Source organism: Eulemur rufifrons, chromosome 27, assembly GCF_041146395.1.
Source record: "Eulemur rufifrons isolate Redbay chromosome 27, OSU_ERuf_1, whole genome shotgun sequence".
NCBI lineage: Eukaryota > Metazoa > Chordata > Mammalia > Primates > Lemuridae > Eulemur > Eulemur rufifrons.
Genome location: NC_091009.1, coordinates 27,457,204 through 27,479,687, shown reverse-complemented (window position 1 = coordinate 27,479,687; position 22,484 = coordinate 27,457,204). Strand labels below are relative to the sequence as shown.

Sequence of the window (22,484 nt, the reverse complement as noted above, 5' to 3'; positions counted from 1 at the left end):
TGTACGAGGCCACAGAGCCACAGTATAAAATGGCCAACAAAATAGGGATGTGTCTCTTTAAGGTGCATACAGCATCATCGGGAAACAGAACGTGTATAAAAATATAAGTAACTCCCTCAAATATAGTCAACCCCAAAATGAATTAAGATAAAAAATTAAAAATAGGTTAGCTATTGTAAGAGGACCGAATCCATTTAAAAGTAGAACGAATTTTAGACAACTGCATTGTGTAGTATGGTTAAAACAATGTGAATATTATAAACATTGGAAGTGTAAAAAATAAAATATAGAAAACATCAGGGGATGGGGCAGAAGGGATGGGGAGGAGAGTTCTAGCATCATCCTAGAGGGGGTCAGTTAACACTGTCTGAAGTGGAACCATGAATTGCTAAAAATGGCTCACCCCTGTTATATTTGTTTATAATTTTACGCATATATACACGTTCGCACAGGGCAGGGTGGAGGCTGCTTCAGCGTACAGTACCCCCAAAGAACAAAGTGCTAGAAACAAGCCTTGTAGAAAAGGTACCCGGGGAACAGGCCCTGTCCCCAATGCCACTGGGCACATGGCGGGCACGTCGCTTACCTCCTGCATCATCCGTCTGAACTCGTTGTGAACTGTCCTCCCTCCCTCCACCTGCTCCTCTTCAAACACCCCCACGGCAACACGCCCAGCCTGGCGTGGCCACAGTGCCTTCCTTTTGTTGGTGTTTTCAGCCTCGGGATGTGTGGTCGTGTTGGAGACAGATGATGAATGGGCCTGCAGGAGGCACACCCACCCCACCCACCCACGTGGGGCAGGGTGATGCCTCTGCGGGCCAGCCTGGGCGCCCGACTGCTGCCAGGCCGGCCCGGTGTGTTTGGGAGGAGGGCACAGGGGACACATTCAGCCTGCTTGGAAATGTGACAAGGGGCCAGGCTTGGGAAATAAATAACTGATACGTTAGATCTTAGGGACTAAGGTTCCAGAATTTTAATATCTGCTTTGGAATCTGAGCAACAACCAAGCAGATCTTTTGTCTTTCCCTTCAGTACAAGAAAGTCACTTAAAAGTGCATATGTCAACCCCAGCCAGCCCTGCCACACGCAAAACTGGTAGGGTCATTTTGGGAGAGAGCGGGGACCAGGCTCCTGGGGTGTCCTCAGTTTAGTCGAGGCTCCCTAGGTGACCTCACCTCTCAGCACTTTCTCTCCTCAGCCCGACCCGGAGGAGCCACAGAGCCCGCCCCACCCACTGTTCTGCACGGGAACTGAACATCTCGCCCGAACCGGAGCGTGTTCAGGCGCGTCCCGCTTGCTCTTCCCACGGAGACAACCGCCCCTGCACGTCCGCCTGCCCCCCTTGCCTGTCTGTGGGAGGGGCTGGCAATCTCCGACCTTAGAATTCTAGGTCACTTGTCTTACCATTACATTGACGTTCTCATCCGTTCTGCGTGTGCATACGTGTGTGCGTTGGAGTTGGGGTCAGGGCTGTGTAGAGCGGGGAGCAGTTGTGTCCCTCCAGGCCCTCTGCGCTGTGGTGGGGGATGCTGAGTGCCCTCAGGGTGGTCCATCTTCTGAAACAAGGAACTACTGTACGTGGTCTCAAGAGGGCTGGGGTTCAGGTTCCCTCCTGGAAACAGAAGACGCAGATGTCCGGAGCTGCCTGACCCCAGGAGTAGGGTGTTTCCATTCCGTTGCTGCTGGCCGCACTAGGAGTTTAGCCAGGAGCATGAGAAATGTATAGATCGTGTTGATTTTGGCAATGGCTGCAGACCTCCAAGGTTGGTCTCTCCACCTTCCCACTCACCAACATGACCTGCCTGCCCTTCCATGCCCTGCCTTACTCCTCTGGGCTCATAGAGGCGGAGGTTGGAGGGAGGTGGGAGCAGGTAGCAGAAACTTAGATGAACGGGAAAGCTGCACGATTCTTCTGACCTTAATACATTAGGAGAGGACTTGAAAATAGAGAAGTATTTTCGCTGGCATCACATGCAGAGGCAACAGAAAATTGCGTACTCAGACTCCTGAGTCCCATAGTGGTGAAAAAGTGACAGCTGCCACTTATTGAGCACTTACTGTGTGCCAGGCACTGTTGGATGATGTACATACATTCTCTCTAATTTTGACAACAAATTTGCTGGCAAGAAAGATATTATTACCTCCATTTTGCAGATGAGGAAACTGAGGTTAATGGTCCAGGCATCTCACACCTAATGAGCAGCAGGGCTTGGGTTCAAACCCTGATCCGTGTGGCTCTGGAATCAGGGACCAGAGGCCAGGCTTTCCTCCGAGTCCACGCTCTTCCCATGACACTGTAGTGCAGGCCAGGCCCCTGGTCCTGAGGGAGCGTGGGAAGGGGGTGGCCAGGTTGCTCTGAGGTTGGCCTTCCCCAAGAAGGCCGGGGGCGCCCAGGGGACGGGCGCAGGCTCCTGGATTCAGAGGCTGTTCCGCCTCCCCTCAGGCCTCAGAGCTTGCTTTGTCCACGCAGGGTGAGGTGCCTCAGAGCTTGCTTTGTCCACGCAGGGTGAGGTGCTGCTGTCCACTGACCCGGGAGTGACCGCAGGGGAGGCCTGTGTCCTCGGTGCCTGCCCCACCCTCACCCACGCCTTGGCCTGGGCAGGAGGAGAAGGAGAGTTAAGCCGAGAGCTCTATGTTATCTCGGTATCTTGCCGGCAACTCTGGGGTGAAAGAGCCTTAAGGGTTTCTTATCAACAAATGCCTCTGGTTCAGAAAAATCAGCCACTCAGGTTAGGCGGCCACATGGCAGAGTGTGTGTGCCTGTGTGTGCATCTGGCAACTGGGGTGGGGCAGAAACGAACGTTCGCAGCCCTGGGGATTAAGGAGAGGTTTGTAGCCTCGCATTTTGGAAAAAACAATCTCCTGGCACAGGTGGTTCCACCTGCTGGCTTTACCTCCTCTGGGCTGAAGTGGAAAAAATAATGCCATCTCCAAGCATAGGTCGCCAAGGCCTCTGGGCCTGACCCCCTTGTCTGAGATGGTGACCTTCAGGGACTGTGAAGGCCAGGAGCAGGCTGGTGGAGGTAGGCAGGTAGGGGGTCCTGGCCTCAGCCCAGCACTCCTGGCTTCCTGGTCCTGCCAGCCCACTGCTGATCTTTGGAGATGGAATCCACCAGAATCCTCCATCTATTTGGGCCCAAGGGCTCTGTGCTCCCAAAATGGCCCAGGGGCTGTGTTGTGGGTAGATCTGTGCTTCCCCCCAGAAAGATATATTGAAGTCCTAACTCCTAATGTCTCAGAATGCAATCTTGTTTGGAAATACGTGGTTGTGGGTGTAATTAGTTACGATGAGGTCATACTAGGGTAGGGTGGCCCCCACTCCAATATGCCTGATATAAGAAGACAGAAATACTCGGAGAGTTGAAGACGGAGGCAGAGATTAGAGTTACGCAGCCGAGAGCCAAGGAACACCAAGGATTGCCAGCAAACCAGCCACAGCTAGGGAGAGACAAGAAAGGATGCCCCTACATATTTTAGAGAAGGCAGGGCCTGGCCAACAACTTGATTTCAATCTCCTAGCCTCCATAACTGAGCTCATAAATTTCTGTTTTAAGCCACTGGGTCCAGGGTACTTTGTGAGGGCAGTCCCAGGAAACCAACACAGTCTGAGTGTTGGGGGGCAGTGTCCTGCATCCTGGCTCATGGCTCCCTCTTTGGAAGAGGGGCCCCTATTGTGGTCTGTCTCCTTCATGTCTCCTTGCACTTGGCCCCTTCTGTGTCCACAGGCCCTGGTATATTTTGGATACCTGTCCCTCCAAAACTCGTGTTGAAATTCCACCCCCAGTGTTGGAAGCGGGGCAAGCGGGAGGTGTGTGGGTCATGGGGGCGGATCTCACGAATGCATGGCTTGGTGCCCTCCCACCATAATGAGCGAGTTCCCGCCTGATTAGCACACGCCAGAGCTGGTTGTTTAAGTGAGCCTGGCACCACCTCCTCCCTCTCTCGCTGCTCCTCTTACTGTGTGTGCGACACGCCTGCCCCCCCTCCACCTTCAGCCTTGACTGGAAGCTCCCTGAAGCCCTCACCACAAGCAAAGGCCGGCACCATGCTCGTACAGTCTGCAGAACCGTCAGCCAAATAAACCTCTCTTCTTTATAAATTACCCAGCCTCAGGCATTTCCTTTATGGCAACGCAAAACAGATTCACACAGGCTCCTCTTCCAAAACCTGGAAGCACATTTATTTTCCTCAAAACATCTCCTGGGAATGGGGACAGCGGCTATAGTTGAAGAGAAGGGATGGAGAGGGGAAGGGGTAATTCTGTCTTACAGATGGCAATACCGGTCAAGAAATGCCTGTTCTCCCAGAGAAACTACAATCAGAACCTAGGAATGATGCTTCCTCATCTTTTGCTGCCTCTTATTGGCGAGATCCTTGTGCTAACTATCCAGTGATGCCGGAGCCCCCTGCCTCCTCTTGGCCCCTGTGATAGGGTCATTTGAGCTGCCTGGGTTCTGACCCTTTGTTTAACCTCCCAGAGCCTCCCTGACTGCTCTGGTGTATCTAGCTGAAGGAACTTTCTAGATCTGTGCCACAGTCAGCCCCCTGCTTTGGGCTGTCTCGGGCGTTAGTTATCTTTTCACATGTGTGTCCCATGTGCCCCGCTGGCCTGGGTTTCCCAGGAGTCTTGTCGTACTCATCCTCACCCTCAGGCTGCACGGGACACGTGGATGCCCGTACTCGAGACACCGACGCTGCCGCCAGAGATGACGGCACTGGCCGAGTCCTCCCCGGGTGCTGCATGGCCGTGCTCCACCCAGGCTCCTCTTTCTTTCCTTGTCCACACTGAGCACCAGTCGAAGGCTGTGGAGGATGATGGAGTGCCGAGGGCAGGGCTTGGTTTGGCAGCACCCGGCGATGAGCTGCCTTGGGGGATGGTGGTCCGCGGGGCCCTTACCACTGCGTCCATGGAATGCCGCCCTGTCTTTGGAATCTCTCCGGTCTCCCCGCTCCCCAAACCCATCAAGCCTACAAGCTGTTGCTTTTGTGTTTGGAGAAGCGCATGGAAGCTCTGACTTCATATCTGCTGGCCTAAAAGCCCTGGTCTTGGCATTTTCAGGGACCGGGAAGTATGAAGACGTGCTTCGGTGGTTTTGCTATAGTCTGTGATTACACGGTCTGATGGAACAAAGTCTCTAGTGCTCAAACATGCTTTTTATAAAATCCCAAAACACTTCTCCTGGAGTCTTCTGTGCCTTAGCTCTGTCCAGCTCAGCATCAGACCTGTAAAAAGATCTTTCTGAGGTTTTGGTGCTGTTTTCAGGGTGTGTGTGTGTGTGTGTGTGTGTCAGAGGGAGAGCGAGCACGCGGCATGGAAATGGAGAGATTCGGATGCGCAGACGGACGTGGAGCACCTGTGTCAACAGGATAAGCAGCTCAGAGAGGAGAGAGAATGTTCTGCTATTCAAAGATGCTTTCCCGTTTGTGCGCTGATGGTAGCTCTCACTCGCCGTGGAGTCGGGAGAGCTCCCGTCTTCCCTCCCCTTCCTGTTCCCACTGCTTGGCGTCCCCAGAGCATTCCTCATGGCTCAGGGCATGGCCAGCAGCCATGCAGGTGTGACCCAGGGCTGAGGCCCAGGAACAATGCTGCTCTTTGTGGGCTCTGGCCTCAGTGCTCCCTTATCAAAGCCCTGGCGTTTTTAGGCACTGTGGGCAGGAGAGGCTGGGCCTGGACAACCCCTTGTGCCCCTCACCCCACTAAGGGAGAGGCAGTTTTCGTGCTGAGCAGATCTCCCGCTGAGGGGCCCAGAAATGCACTGGGCACCTGCAGGTGGACAGTCCGCGCCTCAGAGGATTGACGTCACCCATGCTGTCCCCAGACGGGAGCAGGAGGGAGGCCTAGAGAAGCGTGGGGTCGGAAAGAGGGTCCGTCAGTGGGCATCACCTTTGGGTGTGACGCAGATGAGCAGTGGGGCTTCTCAACACTGTCCCATCCCAGAAGGGTCGTTGGGACATTCAGCCCATGGAATAAGAATGCTGTGGGGTTCTGGAATCTCTGTGCCTCCCTACGCTTGTCAACGGGCTCCTGTGCAGTCATTGGTGGCAAAACCCATACAAGGAATGTGGCCCAGGTGCTTATCTTTGAGGGTGCAAGGGAAGGCGGCAGCTGGGGAGAGTGGAGTCTCATTCCAGAAGAGTGGGGAGAAGAGGAGCCACCACCCCCACCCCAAGATACATGTGCTATGGCAGCTTTAAAAAAAAAAAAAAAAAAAAAAAAGATCAATATGCTGAATTTTTGAAACTTGTTAGAAGAAAGGAAGAGTCTCGGGGGCCTCAGCCCGTATCAACCCAGAGTGGCCCCCTAATCCCCACGTTATCCCAGCAAGTCCAGGCTGGCCTGTCTCCTGCCACGAGGCCTGCACCCCCCACCCCGTCCCCCTGCCCCTCACTTCACTCTCAGGAAGGCAAACTCAGGGAGACTCCGGCACCTAGAAGGCCAGGCCTTCTGGCTGAGCCGTGGCCCCTCCAGGACAGGTGACTGCGGCTGACCCAGCAGCTCTCCGTGGGGACCCGGCCTCAGGTCCTAGCGTTTTGCCACTGATGGGCTTGTATTGATTTCTTCTGCCGCTACCCTTCCCTTCACTCCCACCCCCACCCCCATCTCCTGCCCTCCCCTGTCCTTACCGAGTCACCTCGATGTCTCCTGCCCCCTTGGCTGTCATTTCCCTCTGCCAAGGAGCCTCCAGAGAGAGCCTTGAGAAGGCCGGAAAATACTAGCAGCCTTGACCCTGCCACCAATGAGCTGTGTGTCATTGGGCACCTCACTTTACCCTCTGGGCCTCAGTTTCCCCATCTCTAAGGTGGTCATTAAGTCTCTGCTTCCGTGGAGTGAGCACTGCTACGGAGTGTGTCCTTCCCCCGCGCACTGATGTGGGGTGTCGTCCGCAGGCTTTCCCCTGGGTTAGAGCAGCCCCCCCACGTTTCTAGACCTCGTGGGGTCAGAGACAGGCAGCAGCCCTTCCTGCTGGCGAAAAGGCCTTTGTCTCCGGAAGCACTTTTAATTCTTCAAGCCCTGTCCTCCCCCATAACTATTAATAGAAACATAGCAGCAGGCAGGGCAGCTGTCACCTCTACAGGTTGAGTGTCCTTTATCTGAAATACCTGGGACCAGAAGCGTTTCAGATTTCAGATTTTGGGGGATTCTGGGACATTTGCATTATACCAGTTCAGCATCCCAAATTCAAAAATCCAAAATCTGCAATGCTCCAATGAGCCTTCCCTTTCAGTATCATGTGAGTGCTCAAAAACTTCCAGATTTTGGAGCATTTTGGATTTCAGATTTTCAGATTTGAGATGCTCAACCTGTATTTTACAGATTGGTGAAAAAAGACCCAGCAAAGTTAAGTCCTTCCCTGGGGATCCATGGACGCTGGAGATTAATGTAAATTAGTAACAAAAGCACCAGTCTGGGGCCAGATGGTCTGACCTTGAGAAAGTCACTGAAGTCTAGATTTCTCGTCTATAAAGTGACAATAACAATGATCGCAGGGTCACACAAAAGAATGCAGGTGAAAGCAGATTGCAAATGTTAAAGCACTTCCTGGTGGCACAGAGAGCATGGTGGGATCCCCACACTGCCTCCCACCCCTCACGTCTCTCCGGCTTTGCTGTTCCCATCAGGAAGTAAGTGCCATCTCCCAGGTTATTTCTCTGGGTGGGAGCGGGTAGAAGTTCTGCCTGGCCCCTAATCCCCCTTTGGTTCTTTCCCTCCAGACTGTAAATTCACCTGCCACCCAGGGTGCCGCAACCTGATCCAGCTGGATTGCAGCCATCAGGAGGGCTCGTCCCAGGACAGATCCTCTCCAGAAAACACCCTCACCCCGACCTTCAGCCAGGTAGGCAGCAACGCGTGTGGACCAGGCTGGGAACAGCCTCTGCGGGTGCTCCGGGCTCCACTTTGCCTCCCAGGAGCTCTGGTGCTCAGGCGGTGGCATGAGGCTTCAGTACTCTGTGTGTGCTGAATGTTGGGGTCTTCCTCTTAGCCAGGTGGAGTCCGTAGCCACACCCCTTTCCAAGGGGACTGGGGGCAGTGACATGGAGAGGTCTGAAGATAGTCAAGAGTCCCCTGTAGCTCTCCCCAAGCACAGAGCCTATTTTGGCCTAGGGCTCTGAGCCAGAGGTGGGGTGTGGGTCGGGGGAGGTCCCAGAGCAGCCTTCGGAAGGTCCTTTGGGGCAGTGAGGTGATGTGGCAAAGGCTTCTCAAGCACATCCTCCAGCCAGGTCAGATCAGCCTTCAGAGGGGCAGGGCAAACGATTCTTCCCTGTGTTAAAGGACCAGGAAATTGATGTCCAAAATAGCTTTTGGTTCTGGGTTATGCCAAGACACTTGAAATATGTTTCTGAACTTTGGTGTCTAGGATTTAGAATGGAAACAGAGGAGTGCATTTATTGATTCTTGCAGTGAACAAGCATTTATTAACTCTCTACTATGTGCCAGGAACTGGTGAGAGTGGGGGTAACAAATGATACATCCCAATTCTTGTCCTCAGAGAGCTTGCATTCTGGCAGAGGCGGCAGAATACAACCAAATGGTATATACTGTGAGGCATGGAGTGATACAAGTACAAAGCAAATGTTTTTGGTACATAGTGCATTTGTTTCTGCTGAGAGAAATCAGGGAAGACTTCCCAGAAGAGGTGATGTTTGCTCTGAGCCTTAATGTGTGAGTCGAAGGTTGCCAGCCAGGGAAGTAAGGAGTGTTCCAGGAGATCATCCTGATGTTTATTTCCCAAATATATTTGGAGCGTTCACCATGTGCCAAGCCCAGGAAGCTGAGGACTTGGTAATGAAGGGAACAGACATGCCCCTGTCCATCCTGTGTTTACAGTAGGGTCTGTAAGGGGAGATCCCAGGGTGCTCTGGGAGACAATAATTGGGGACCCAGATGCTGGGTGGGGGGCTCGAGAACAGCTCCAGGTCCCCAGAGGAGCTCCCCACATGACTTTTCTGGCCATGATATACATGATCGACTGTGTCCAAATGCCTGATCTGCCGTGGGTGTCATTCGCCTCCCTGCTATTCCCCCATGCCTGTTTCTCCCCAGGGAAGGCATTACTAGAAAGCAACTATGATGTATGTTTTTATAAAGATATTGAATTGGTTCTAAGATGTGTAGTTTAAAATTCTAGGGCAGGCACAGTGGCTCACACCTGTAATCCCAGAATTTTGGGAGGCTGAGGTAGGAGGAATCGCTTGAAGCCAGGAGTTCCAGACCAGCCTGGGCAACACAGCAAGACCCTGTCTCTACAAAAAAATTTTTTTTTTTTGTTAAATCAGCCAGTTGTAACCTCTAGTTCTGGTTTTTTAAAAAAAAGCCAGGTATGGTGCCGTGGTCCAGCTACTCAGGTGGTTGAGGCAGGAGGATTGCTCGAGCCCAGGAGTTCGAGGCTACAGTGAGGTATGATGATGCCACTCCACTGCAGCCTGGGTGACAGAGCAAGATTCTGTCTCTTTAAAAAAAAAATGCCAGGCGTGGTGGCTCATGCCTATAATCCTAGTGCTCTAGGAAGCTGAGGGGGGAGGATCACTTGAGGTCAGGAATTTGAGAGCAGCCTGAGCAAGAGCGAGATCCCCCTCTCTACAAAAAAAATAGAAAAATTAGCCAGGTGTGGTGGCACGCACCTGTAGTCACAGCTACTCGGGAGGCTGAGGCAGGAGGATTCCTTGAGCCTAGGAGCTTAATGTTGCAGTGAGCTGTGATGACGCCACTGCACTCTAGCCCAGGAGACACAGCAAGATCCTGTCTCAAAAAAAAAAAAAAAAAAAAAAAAAAATTCTGTGCATCCTCTATAGACTTTGGAATGGTAACTGTTTATAGCGTGGCCTGAATATAACCAGCTCCTTGGGAGGGCCTTGCCCTTAGCCAGAACCTGTCCCTCCAGTGGGGGACAGTGGAAGGAGAGGGGACACGTCTGACTCCCAGGGCACTGATGAGCGATGCAGAATTTTGCTGAACATTTTCCTTAAAAGGCGAAGGATGGAGGCTACATGGCACACCATATAGCAACATTTCCTAAAAATCTTACTGAAACAAACTTTTATTGTTCTAATTCGCTTTTCTCTTTGGGAGCTTCCAATTCTCTCCCCTCTCTGTGCTCCTTAACCCTGCCCACGCCCCACCCTGGAGCCCGGCTGCCCCCACTGCTTCCTGGGTCTCCTCATTGGGTCTTTCTCTGTTTGTTCCTCTAGAGCAGCAGGTCTCAAAAGGGGGCAAATGTCCTTGGTGGGGGGGGGGGGACATCGGCAATGCCTGGAGACATGTGTGGTTGTCACAACTTGGGGGATGCTACTGACTCCCAGTAGAGTCCAGGGATGCTGCTGAACATCACGTATTACGTAGGACAGCCCCAAGACAAGGAATCACCTGGCCCCATATGGCCACTGTGCTGAGATTGAGAAACTCCGCCCTGGAGCAGGTCAGCCAGCTGCCAGGTGCGGTGGCAAAAGGCCCAGGGAAGGGCCTGGGATCTGCTGTGTGCGCCGGCCCATCCCCTGAATGTCAGCAGAGAAGAGGTGCTTCCAGGTCTGGGTTTTTAGAAACAGAGTAACCCCCTTTCCTCTGTTGGAGAGGGGAGTCAAGCTCAGAACCTTCTGGCAAGCTAAATTAGGGCTGCGTCTAGAGCAGAACCACCCCTGAAATATCACAGGGGCAGGAGCCAAGAGTCCCGCATGGGTGCTGAGCAGCCCGGCTGGCAAACAGCCTTGCGTGGGGTTTGCTCTCGGGCCGGCTGGATCGGGCTGCCGTGTTTGCCTTGGACAGGCCTGGCTGCATGCTTCAGCAGAACTGGGGCAGGACCGAGCCTTCTATCAATAAAACCCGGGCCCCGCTCCAGGCCCACTCGCCTTTTCTAAAAAGCTTGTTTGTGCTGATTTCCGCCTTGGCTTGAATTTCTGTTAAATACCAAAATGGAACTTTCTTTCACCTTGACATCACCACCTGGGCTGAGCTAGCCTCGTGTGCGCGGGCCATTTTCTTGGGGGATTTATTGTAGCAGGATCCCAGGTCTGAGCTCAGCTAGCTTGGGGGCCCGTGACTGTTAGGAGGGCTCATCTTGGTAGCATTTCGCCTCTCTGCTCTTTGAGGAAAAAAAGTCAATGATTTTTCTCCAGCCAGAGAGAACCACTCTTCATTAACATTTTTATATGTTCTTCCTGTACAGTCATACATTTTTCAAAACGTGGTGGAGACCATCTGTAGATAAGTACTTGGCCCCAACATTTGAAAAGCAATAATCCCCAGGTCTGTCTTCTCTCTGCCGTGCCAGAGGGAGGCAGCGGGGGAGGAAGGAGGAACAGGCGTGTGGGGGGGCGGGGGGGGGGCGGGGGGGGGGAGGGATGGGCCCTGGTGCCCCCAACGGCAAACTCACAAGGCCATCCGGGTTGGCCTGTGTCTTGCAGGCATCAGAAACAGAGGCAGGCCGGGCGCGGTGGCTCACGCCTGTAATCCTAGCACTCTGGGAGGCCGAGGTGGGCGGATCGTTTGAGCTCAGGAGTTCGAGACCAGCCTGAGCAAGAGCGAGACCCCATCTCTACTAAAAATAGAAAGAAATTATATAGACAGCTAAATATATATATAGAAAAAATTAGCCGGGCATGGTGGTGCATGCCTGTAGTCCCAGCTACTCGGGAGGCTGAGGCAGGAGGATCGCTTGAGCCCAGGAGTTTGAGGTTGCTGTGAGCTAGGCTGACGCCACGGCACTCACTCTAGCCTGGGCAACAGAGAGAGACTCTGTCTCAAAAAAAAAAAAAAAAAAAAGAAACAGAGGCAGGGGGGCTGGTGGCCGCCTGTGTTTTTGTCAACTCCAGAAGCAGTGGTTTTGGAGTCTTTTCTTGGAGATCTCTAGGTCTGTGATGTCCGACTCTTCCTTGGGCACCCTAGTGTCTCTGAGCAAATCTCCTTCAAGCCTACCCCAGGTCCCTTCTTTAGTTTAAGCCTCTTTGCAAGAGAACATCATTGCTGTTGGCTGAAGACCCAATCAATTGCCAAAACAGCTGCAGTTCCTTTATTTAGGGGCATGTCCCGAGGATTTATACTTCCAGTCATCTTAAAGGTGCTCTTACCACGTCATCTCTGGGACGAAAATCCCTCAGTGGCTTCCCAGTTCCCTCGCGATAAGGTGAGACCTCTGATGGTTTGGCCCAGTTCTTTCATTGCCCGTGGGGAAGCTGATCCCAAGAGGAGTCTTTGTCCTTGCCCACTACTGTAGATTCTCATTATAACCCACTGCAACCCAGGGGAATCCTGGCAGCTGTGTCCTTCTGGCCTTTGGTGCCACTTTGCTTGGTACTTGGAATGCACAGATTACAAAACAGAAACATAAGCGCTCCCCTTTCCACTCAAATCCCTTGTGGCCAGTGCTCAGATCCTCTCACATCCAACAGGCCCAAACTGCTCCCCGCTCCTCCTGGCCCTCCAGAGACTCTGAGCAGCAACCTTGGACGTCAGGCTCTCAGGCCCCCGGCTGCAGAAGCCAGCCCCTCCCACTGCAGTTCTCAAACTTCATCAGGCACCTTCCACACTTAGAATTCGCCATATGCATGCTCTACCTGTGCTATTATTTACTTCATATGCCTCTTTAAATAGACGCATTTTATTAAACTTAAATAAACTTATATTAAAGGAGATTTTCAAATATCCTTGGACCACTGGTTTGATGTACTTAGGATTTTTCTCCTGACACACATTAAATTAATACTCTAAAATCTGTGTGTCTAAGGACTGCCTTAAATTCATTCTGTAAGTACTTATTACGCCAGGCTCTTTGGGTGCCATTTGTGGAAGACGCTGCCTTACAGAGCTACTCTCTTTGGTCATCTGGTGCTTGGACGGCCAGGGCACAGGGTCCGCGGAGTGCCTCGGGGCAGTGTGAGCCGTGGAGGGAGCTCCTGAGATGCTGGGAAGGAAATTCCAGCATCCTTACTGGTACCAAGGTGCGCTGCCAAAGCAGATCTGTGTGCGTGGATAAGGAAGAGTGCAAGTGAAGACAAGTCCGCCCACAGTACACAGGTGACCAGGCCGTTTGTATTTTGTATGTCTGTATACACGTGTGTATGTAAATGCCGGGCAAGGGCCTGGCCGGTGCCCAGCTAAATACCAGAAGAGACTTTACCTTGGGAGGGGGTGGAAATGGAGTGAGGTCCTCAACTTTTGCTGTCTGCTTCTGTGCTGTTGGAATAGCCAAATGCTTTCATATGCTCCTAATATAATATTTTTAAAGGGCAATAAATGTTTTCTTAAAGAAAAGGGAGAACCTTGGCCTGGGTGACTGAAGAGCTAGTTCCTAATCCGGATTGTGTCCGCGAATTACTTGCCTTTCCAGTTTCTCTGGGCCTCAGGTCTCTGAGCAGTGGGACTGCCCAGGGCGGTCGTGCGGCTCCGTGAGATGCGCTGTGTGGACAAAGCGGCGACAGACCCCCGGGGAACAGTCCTGGGCCATCGCTGGTACCCCTGACGGCCTTACTGGGTATTTTTTATCATGTCACCCCGGTGATGAAAACCGTCAGTGGCTTCCTGTTGCTCTCAGCATGAGCATAAATCTGGATTAGAAACCCTTCATGGCCTAGCCCTGCCAACTCGTAAAAATCCCAGGAAGTTGGGTCACTGTCCTGGATATAAAACCAGGACACTGGCTGTGGCTCGGGCCAGCGCTTATTGCTGTGAGACTTACAGTTATCCCTCCTAACATCGAGGCCCACGTCACTGTTGCATTCTGTAGATGACCCTGGCCCTGTTCACCAAAGGGACACATGGCCTCCAGAGCCCCGGCGTGGATCAGCCCCGGGGGCCCTGCCCGACGCCCCTACCCCTCGCACCCGCAGACACGGACCCGGCCGCTGCCACGCCTAGCGGGGCCCCTGCTGCAATCGCCCCGCAGCAGCAGAGTGGTGACTCAGCTGGCGTCGCGTTCGGAGTTTCCTGGCTCCTGGCCCTTTGCTGCCTCCTGCAGACACACCGCCGTCTCGTTACCCGCGGCTCTGCCTTTCCAGGCCCTTCGGAAGGGGAAGCGCCCACGGCCCGCCCCGCCCTGTCCCTCGGCCCAGCCGCCTCTTGTTGAACCCGGGACTACCACACGGGGGAGCCGGGGAGCAAGGAGGGAAGCGCCTGGAAGGGGAGGAGCCGGGCGTGGGGGGGCGGGGGGTCCCGGCTGGAGGCCCCGGGGTCCCTCCTGCTCGTGAGGGACCCACCTGCAGGCCTCTCAGGAGGTGCCGGGTCCTGGGTCTCTTCTGAAAATTACAACAGATGCTCATCAAATTGAACTGTAAGGTTTTTTATATTACACATGAAGTGGTATAATGTCACTTGATAGGTAGACTGTGATAAGATAAAGATGTAGGGAGGGTCCCTGGCATACGATGGTCCTACTTATGATTCTTTGACTTTGCAATGGTGCGAAAGAGATATGCATTCAATAGAAACCATACTTTAATCCACTATCCAATGAATTGATATCGAGAGCATATTCTGTCATTCTCTGGCTGCCGCAAATAAGAGGAGGCTCACCACCTCCAGTTGGCATGGCGTGAATGTCACATAAGCCAGAGACTAGGGTCTCAGATCTAGTCTCTCCTGGCAGATTGGGGGTGGGGGTGGGGAGCAGAACACACTGGACCCTGCCTAGTCTCTCAGTCGTATTTCCTTAGCTTCCAAGTCTAAAATTGGGCGCTGATTTCTATTCAGACTCTTTCTCTTGATAAGGAACTGATTGCTTCTCTCAGGGGATTCCATAGGCAGCCAGATGAGAGGCAGCCCCCCCGATGCGTGTGGAAGGGAGGAACCAGTTCTCCCACTCCTTCCGCCCCACTCTGGCTACGTCTGGGACAGCTCCCTCCACGGCTCCTTCACGGACTCCCTGCCACGCTCCCAAAGCTAGAAGTGCTGGCCAAAGCTGTCAGTGATCCGCCTGCACTAGGTAGACAGCCATCCCTCCCGGGAGCCGCCCCAGGGCCTATCTGAGCAGCCCAGGCTGGACCAACTGGCACCCAGTTCTTCTCATCAGAGCTCGAGTACTTATTTCTCTAGAGATCCTTAAGCCCCGAGACGTTGCTCTGTGCTCCTCAGCCCTACCCTCACTTCTGCCCTAGAAGCAGTGGACTGCCTGAGATGACCCGTGGCTGGGGCAGCTCAGCCCTGAGGTCTGAGGTTGGGGACAAAAAGATGCTCCTTGCTAGACGCGTCTTGCTCACGTCTCACACTGCTGACCACGCTGCCCTGGGCATTGGAGGATTGGCCCTTTCTGGAGAGGGGCCGGCAAGGGAGAGTGTTGTTGATCAGGAGCATCTTTGGTCATTCTCTATCCTCACTAAGGGAGAGGGTACTTAGAGGGCAGAATCCCTGACTCAGACACTGTCATGGGCACCTGAGGGCCTCTGCCTCTTCTTGTGGACGACTGGGGTGATTCAACTGTCTTCAGTCTTCGTAAGCCTCAGGGCCTATCGAAGCTGTTAGCCCGGCAGCCTGGCAGAAGCGTGGTGTGGGCTAGCGCTCCTGAGAACCTAAATGGTGGACAGCCACTCACCTCTTACGGTAGGAAGTCATCTGGGGGAAAACTGAGCTCTCTGCTGTGCGCAGCCACTTAATGCCAGAAATCACTGCTGTAGGGATGGTGGGCGGCATTCTTAAGATTCAACCCAGATAGGATGTCTGGGAAAGGATGCCTCCGAGAGTCACACAGAAGGTGTGGGAGGTGTGGTTGTTATTGGGGAATACATGTTCGGAAGGAGGGGGTGGCTGGAGGGGGTGTTGGGGGGGAACATAGGAGGAGAATTTGACAGGCAGAGAAAACAGCAAGAACAACACCACAAGAGGGCAGGATGGTTTCTGGGAACGCAAATGGAGTTTTGTGTGCTGTAACAGAGGATGCTTGCTTGTGGCTGGTGCTGGTGTGAACGGTTGGCTGGGCATGCATCGCAGAGGACCTTAAAGGACTGGCTCGGGAGTTTGGAATAGGCACTGGGAGTCGACGGAGGAGGGACAATTGTAATGGAAACTTAGACACAGGGGTTCTGTGTTTGAAATCTGCTCCTACCAGTTACTTGTTTGGGCAAAGTGACCACTCTGGACCTCAGTTTATTCATCTGTAAAATACCCTCTTGCAGGAATGTGAGGATTGAGATAATGAAATGTGTAAGATCTCGGTGACCTGAATAGATCTTCTTATTTAAAGTCGTTCTCCTAGAAGATACATTATGAGAAGGCAGGGACTGTATCTTACTCATGCTTGAACCCGAACACCCAGCCTGGTGCTTGCCATGCAGAAGGCGCCCAGTAAATACTTGTTAAATGAATGAATGAAAAAATAAGCAACTAGAACCTGATACATAGTAATTATTCAATAATTATTAGTTGAAATCTGAGTAGAAGGATTTATGATAGGGAACTTGATTGGATGTTGATCTTAGAAGGGTAACTTTGGCAACAAGGGGGTGTGGAGTTTGGAGGAGGCGGAGATGGGAACAAAGGGAACTCCTGGAAGGCTTTGCAGCAATCTAGGTCAGTGCGTTCACCAAGAGGGGAAATACTGAAGGAGGAGGAGCAGGTGGAGGGTGAGGCAGGGAACAGTGAGCTCAATTTTGGACGTGTTGAGACCGAAGCTCCAGTGGGTGGGGCTGGTACTCAGTGAGCTGTTGCAGGTACCCATCCAGAGATGGCTGGGGGAGAGAGAATTATAAGCCCTGGGTCTTCCAGGTGTGGTTGATACCATCGGCACTGATGAAACTAATCCCCGGGGAGAGCAGGGGCATACACGGGGAGAAGAGAAGACCCCAGTGAGCTAAAGGGAAGGGGCACAGACAGACTGAGAAAGTGGCTCCTAACTCGTTTGCAATGGACTATAATTGCAGGCAGTATGGTTACCAAGAGAGCAATCCCAGGGTAAACCATGAGGCCACAGGGTGTGGGGTTCAAGGACTTGGGATCTGGAGTCAGAGCTACCCGGATTGATACACCGCTCCATTAACTAGCATGTGTGACTATGTGAGGTTACTTAGCCTGTCCGAACCTCCCTTTCCTCTCTGTAAAATAGCGATAATAAACATGGCTTCCTCATAGGTTTGTTGTAGGGATTAAGTGAAACGACGCACATTGGTGTTACTAGTACAGTGTCTGCACAGACTAGCTAATAATGATTTCAAAACACGTTTCAGGAGTGGGGTGGCACCTCACCCTGGTTTTTAGTCTCTGAATATGTTGGTAGGTCATTAGGCCCTAAATCTGATCTCCACTCCTACCACTCTTCCACTGAACCGATGAGGAAACCTGAAGTCCAAAGTTGCTGAAGACACCGTATCAAGCTGGAGGTGGAGCTGGGACTAGAATACCAGCTCCTGACTTCCAGTCTTGTACCACAGCTTTTCTAGAACATGCAGAACCACAGGGCAGGTCCCACAAGGGGATCTGGCCACACGACAGGATTGCACTTGAGAAAGGAAGAAAGCTTAAAATAACATGTTTCATCATCTGACACTTTAAGTCATGAAAGTGGTCCATTCATCACTTCAGTGAAGCTTTCTGACCCCCAGCACGATGCCATGGGTTTAGGGCTCTGGATGCTGAGCTTTGGGCCCAGCCTCCTCTTCCTGGGTCCAGGGACAGGCACAGCCAGTTCCCATCCTTTGTGCAGTCACCTCTCAGAGGCTTAAAAGGCTCAGGCTCTTCCACGCCCCTCCCCCTTACCATGGCCAAGCTATCACTACTATTGATTATTCATAGGGAAGAGGTTCAGACAGGGTCATTAGATGCTAAGGAGAGTCCTGTCTTCCTCCCTTTGAGACCTTGGGGATTCATTCTGGCTTTTTCCTCCTGGAGGCTGGCCAACTTGATATATTATATATGATCTTTGCATATTTCTTCCCATCCTAGGGTCCCTGCCCACACAGTCTCTGTTTTGCTGACTCCTTACTCATGGCTTCCTTCGAAACCTAGCTTCATTGACAGGTGGGGTAGGGCAGGGAAACGGATGTTAACTAGAAGTCAAGAGGCTTTGAAAGTAAACAGCTGTGATGGAACAAGTTACTTCCCTCAGTTTCCTCTTCTATAAAACGGGCATAATGTCTGCCCTCAAGGTTATAGGGTAGCCTACGTGAAGTGACGGATGTGAAAAGCCCTATTCAGACAGCATGTTTGCACGTTGTTGGGAATGGCAGGGAGCAGCACCCTAAAACAGCATAGTATCCTGCGAGCTTCCCTACCCAGGTCTGGCATCTCGTGTGTTGCTCACAAGGAGAGACACGTGCTGGCCCCTGGGGTACCTTGGCTTGGTGTTTGAAGAGGTCGTTCTTAGCCGTATTTTAAGGCTGCACCTTTTGAATGTGTAGCACTGCGGTGGCATTGCGGAGCTCTCCACGTGACGCCAGGGGCACAGTGTGGCCACAGAGAATCTGGGGCCTGTTTTATCCTTAAGTATTAGCTTCCCACTGAGTAAGGAGGTTCTTTTTATAAAGCAAAGTGTTGTTCTTAGCTGGCTGGACAAAGGAAGTGGGCTGCTATTGATGGCCCAAAGACACAGAGAACCCCGGAGAAACTCCTCCAAACAGCCTCAAAAATACCCATTTGAAGAAAAGATTGCTCCAGGCAAAGCCAGAACCTATCTTCAACCGCATTACTGTGAGAGCTCTCCCCACAAACACCTGGTAGCTCACCCGGCTGTCTCCCTCCACTTAGTGTCTTCCTGCCAGAGGAAGCAGCTACCGGTATTGACAGTTCTGAGCTGAGGGCGGCCAGCGGCTGGGGCGCTGGCGCTCAGCTCTCTCCTGTCGGTGCCTGCCAGGCACTTGCAGGCTTCTGGGAAAAAGACTGTGTGGGAGGATGGAGCCAAATTGGGCTGCAGTTTGAAACCCTCCTGAGCACTGACAGATTTGGCAAAGGTGGGGGAGGGAGAGGGTTCCTCATAAAAGTAACCAGAGCTTAAAATGGAGTTGGCAGCTTGGTGTCTGGGGGCTAAGTCTAGTCCTCCACCCAGCGTGTGCTTCCCCAGGACTGAGTTGTCTCGGAACGCCAAGGAAAGTCGCACAGACTGGGAGAGTCCTGATAGCTCCTCTCGGCCACCACTGTCCAGGGCGCTCCCGGGGTCCACAGGCCCCCAGACTCCATCAGCATGGTAGCAGGCTCTGAAGGCTGTGCTTGCTTTTCCTGCGACTCCAGGCCCTGCTGCATTTAAAGATGACAGAGTAGCCACCAAAATAATCTCATCTCTGCTGAGAGACTGTATATCGCAGTGACTAAGAACATAGGCCCTGGAGTCACACAGACCAGGGGCTGAGTCCCACCACACACGTCCTACTTGTGTGACTCTGAGCCTTAGTTTCCTCATCTATAAATAGTCTCTATCTCAAGGCTGTCTGGGGAGCTAAATGACAGACTGCACGCAAATCACCTGGCACATACGGTGGTACAAACAGCGGCAGCTGTAACTACTGTTGTACCAACTGTGGTCTGAGAAGTTGTGGGGTGTCGCCCTAATTGTTTGGAAGGGATCAGCCCTGGGTGGGGGGGGGGGGGACGGAGAAATGTAAATGAGCCATCCCTGATGTTAGGAAGGACAAGATCTGGCAAAGACCCCTGTTGGCCAGATTGTCAGGAAAAGGCACAAATAACCCGGTGCTGTCTGCAGGCTCCATTGGTATCCTGAGACGTCCCGAGGGCCTGGTTCTTCGGGTGGCAAAGCAACTTTCTCTCCAGGTTGCCTTGACTTTGCATATGATTTGCATGTGCTTGTGGTGACCCTGCAGTTTCTTCTGGCTTTTCCAAGTTAAAATATTGCTGCTCCCAGGCAGGCCAGATATTGATTTTCTTCTTCTCCGGTTACTGCTCCAGCCACTCTGGCCAGGCTCCCCACCCAGCCAGTGGGGGCTGGGGATGGGGTGGGCTGAGGCGGTGCATGGGGAGAAGGGGCGGAGGATGGTGTTGACCTTACCGCACTGTCTGCTCCGTGAACCTGAGTCACCACAGGTGATGAGAATGGGCTCCTTGATGAAGAAACAGAGGGAATAAATCCGCCCCCTCCCCGCCCCCCGCCCAGATCCATCCTGGCGCATTCCTTCGCTGCATCCCTAATCTGACCTGAGGTGCCCTGGGTCCAGTTGCCACCAGGTCGTGTGGCACCCAGGTGGGTGGGGAGGCGGGGGAGTGCGCAGTGACAGCCGAGCCGGCTTTGAGGAACCTTGCAGAGGAAGTGGCTTCGGAACTGCACTGCTTGCCACCGCTGCAGGGGCAGGAAAGGCAGCCGGCGGGGGAGGTGTGGAGATGGCGCGGGGCACGCGGGGCGGAGGGAGGGAGCCGGCGCCGGGGAGATGAAACCGCAGAGGCCCTGCGAGTCGGAGAGCGGAGCGCGCGGCGAGCGGGCGCCCGGGGCCGCCCCGGGGCTGTGCAAGCGGCTGTGCGGGCGCAGGCGACGCAGGGACGGGAACGGGTTGCTCTGCCCGCGCCCCAGCCACTGTGAAAGAGACGCCGGCCGTGCCTGGCCTCCTGAGCGACTAGCTCCCGGCGGGGCTGGGGGTGACGCCACGGCAGAGCCCGGGGAGGGGTCCCCACCTCCCTCTGCCGCGTCCTGCATCCCGAGCCCGGCCCCCTCCCATGCCCTGGCGGCCTCGGGCGGGGGCTCGGGACTAGATGACCGTGGACAGCAGCATGAGCAGTGGGTACTGCAGCCTGGATGAGGAACTGGAAGATTGCTTCTTCACTGCCAAGACCACCTTTTTCAGGAATGCACAGAGCAAACATTCTCCAAAGGTAAACATAATAATGGAATACAAGAGCCTTTCATGTGGGGGAAATAACTTCTGCGGTCTAGAAGGGAGAGCTTGCTCCCGGCAAACACGCTAAGCCATGTGTCAGGAGAGTGGCCGGGCAGTTGCCCTTGGAGAACCCTCTTGAACTTGCCGGCGGAGCAGACCACGGGTTGGATCCGGAGCCCTTCAGGCTGCTCCGTTTGGCGTTTCTAGTCCCTAGTTCTCTTCAAAATGGCTCGCTAGGATTTGGGGACTGCACTGGGCTCAGGGATTGGCTCACGCTCACCTGTGCCTGTGCAGGTAAGCGGGCCGCTGCTCTGTCTCTTTTTTTCCCCAAATCCTAGCTTAGTTCTAGATGGAAGGTGGATGACGCCCAGTCCCTCAGTAGGGGAGACATTCATAGGTTGAGACTTCCGTATTGGAAGTGGCCAGAAACCATCTTAAAATGTAGTCCAGCAACTTTGCAGAAGTGCAGGGTGTTTTCAGAGGCAAACTAAAACGTCTCTCCTAGGCTGCCGCCATGCTACCGTTTTAAATTCCTGGTTTGGGTAACCTAAGGGGCTTGTGTGTGTTCTCTCATGAGTCTGTGTGTGTTTCTTAAAGGTGTGAGCTTCTAGACACCAGCAAGCCTGGGATCCCTGGCCACTTTCCCAGCTGGCTGCAGGGCCACAGATCTGCGGGTATCTGGGAAGGAGTGGGGGCAAAGCTGTTTTTGTTTATTTGCTTTGTTATTTAGGTGAGAGGACTTCAAGCCTGGTCCTTAGATAGGTTACTAGACCGGACTGTTTATATAGGCAGAAGTGAGCGGTTCAATTTCACAGGTGTGTGGCAGGCTCATCATTAATGCAGTAGTCCTACTCCAAGCTAGAATTAACCCAAAACTTCCCCAGGCCTGACTCTGGGGCCGCCTTCGTTAATAATTCATCTTGTCTGTAGGCCCTGCATTTGCTGGGTCCTGAAGTCAGGCAGATGTACTGGACCTTCCAGTTGTGAGAGGACGCCCGAGAACTGAAGGAGAGGTTGTGAATTTGTTTGAAGGAAATCAACTAAAGCAGGCCCCTGGAACCAGCATCTGCTTTCTGGGGCACCCCCTGATGGGGGCTGGGGGTGGGGGGAATGTTCTGGAAAGTGAGGGGAAAAGGGACAGGTGTCTCCTTCTCTCGCTTTAGGTGAGGCTCATGTAGAACACCTGGGCCACAGAGGGGTGGTGTCCTACTCTCGGGGTTCTTGCTTCACGGTGTGGCCCGCCCCTCCCCCACAGGCACTCTTGCTATCTGGGTCTTCAGACCAGCCATTGTCAACCTTACCTACACACTGGAATCGCAGGGAGCTGAGAAAATACTGATGACACCTGGGCCCCCCCACCCAGGGAGTCTTATTTAATTGGCCTGGGTACCAGGGTTTTGAGAAGCTCCCCAGGTGATTCTCATATGCAGCTGAGGTTTTGAACTGTTGCTCTGGAGGGTTTTGTTGCTGCCTGGGAAGGCAATGGTTCCTGTTTTTAAAACAAGGTTTAGCTGCTGTGCTTGCCTGGCGCTGCCAGTGGGGCTGTGAGCCCTTGGTCCCAGAGGGTGAGATGTTTGCATAACTGGGTGAAGAAGGGGCTCTGCAAAGCTGGGGTTTCTTTTACTTGGCAATTGAAAAAGAGAGCTGTTTCCGATAGTTCTTGGGAGAAATAGAAATATCCTACAAGAAAATATACTGGGATGGGGTTGGTGCTGGGGGAATGACTTGTTCCATGGCCTAAGCGGCCTTCCCCA

At 53.2% G+C, this 22,484-nt stretch overlaps 1 protein-coding gene across 3 annotated transcripts in view; it reads left to right on the top strand.

The window, feature by feature from the left end:
• Window positions 1-22,484, top strand: part of RASSF5 (Ras association domain family member 5) — a 59,779-nt gene that overhangs the window by 14,989 nt on the left and 22,306 nt on the right. For 2 of the 3 annotated variants that reach the window (XM_069459448.1, XM_069459450.1), the window contains exon 2: window positions 7,714-7,835. In XM_069459448.1, the coding sequence (XP_069315549.1) occupies window positions 7,714-7,835 (122 nt within the window). Of the gene's footprint in view, window positions 1-7,713; window positions 7,836-20,402; window positions 20,726-22,484 lie in introns of those variants that run through there. The other variant, XM_069459451.1, reaches the window with a different exon arrangement.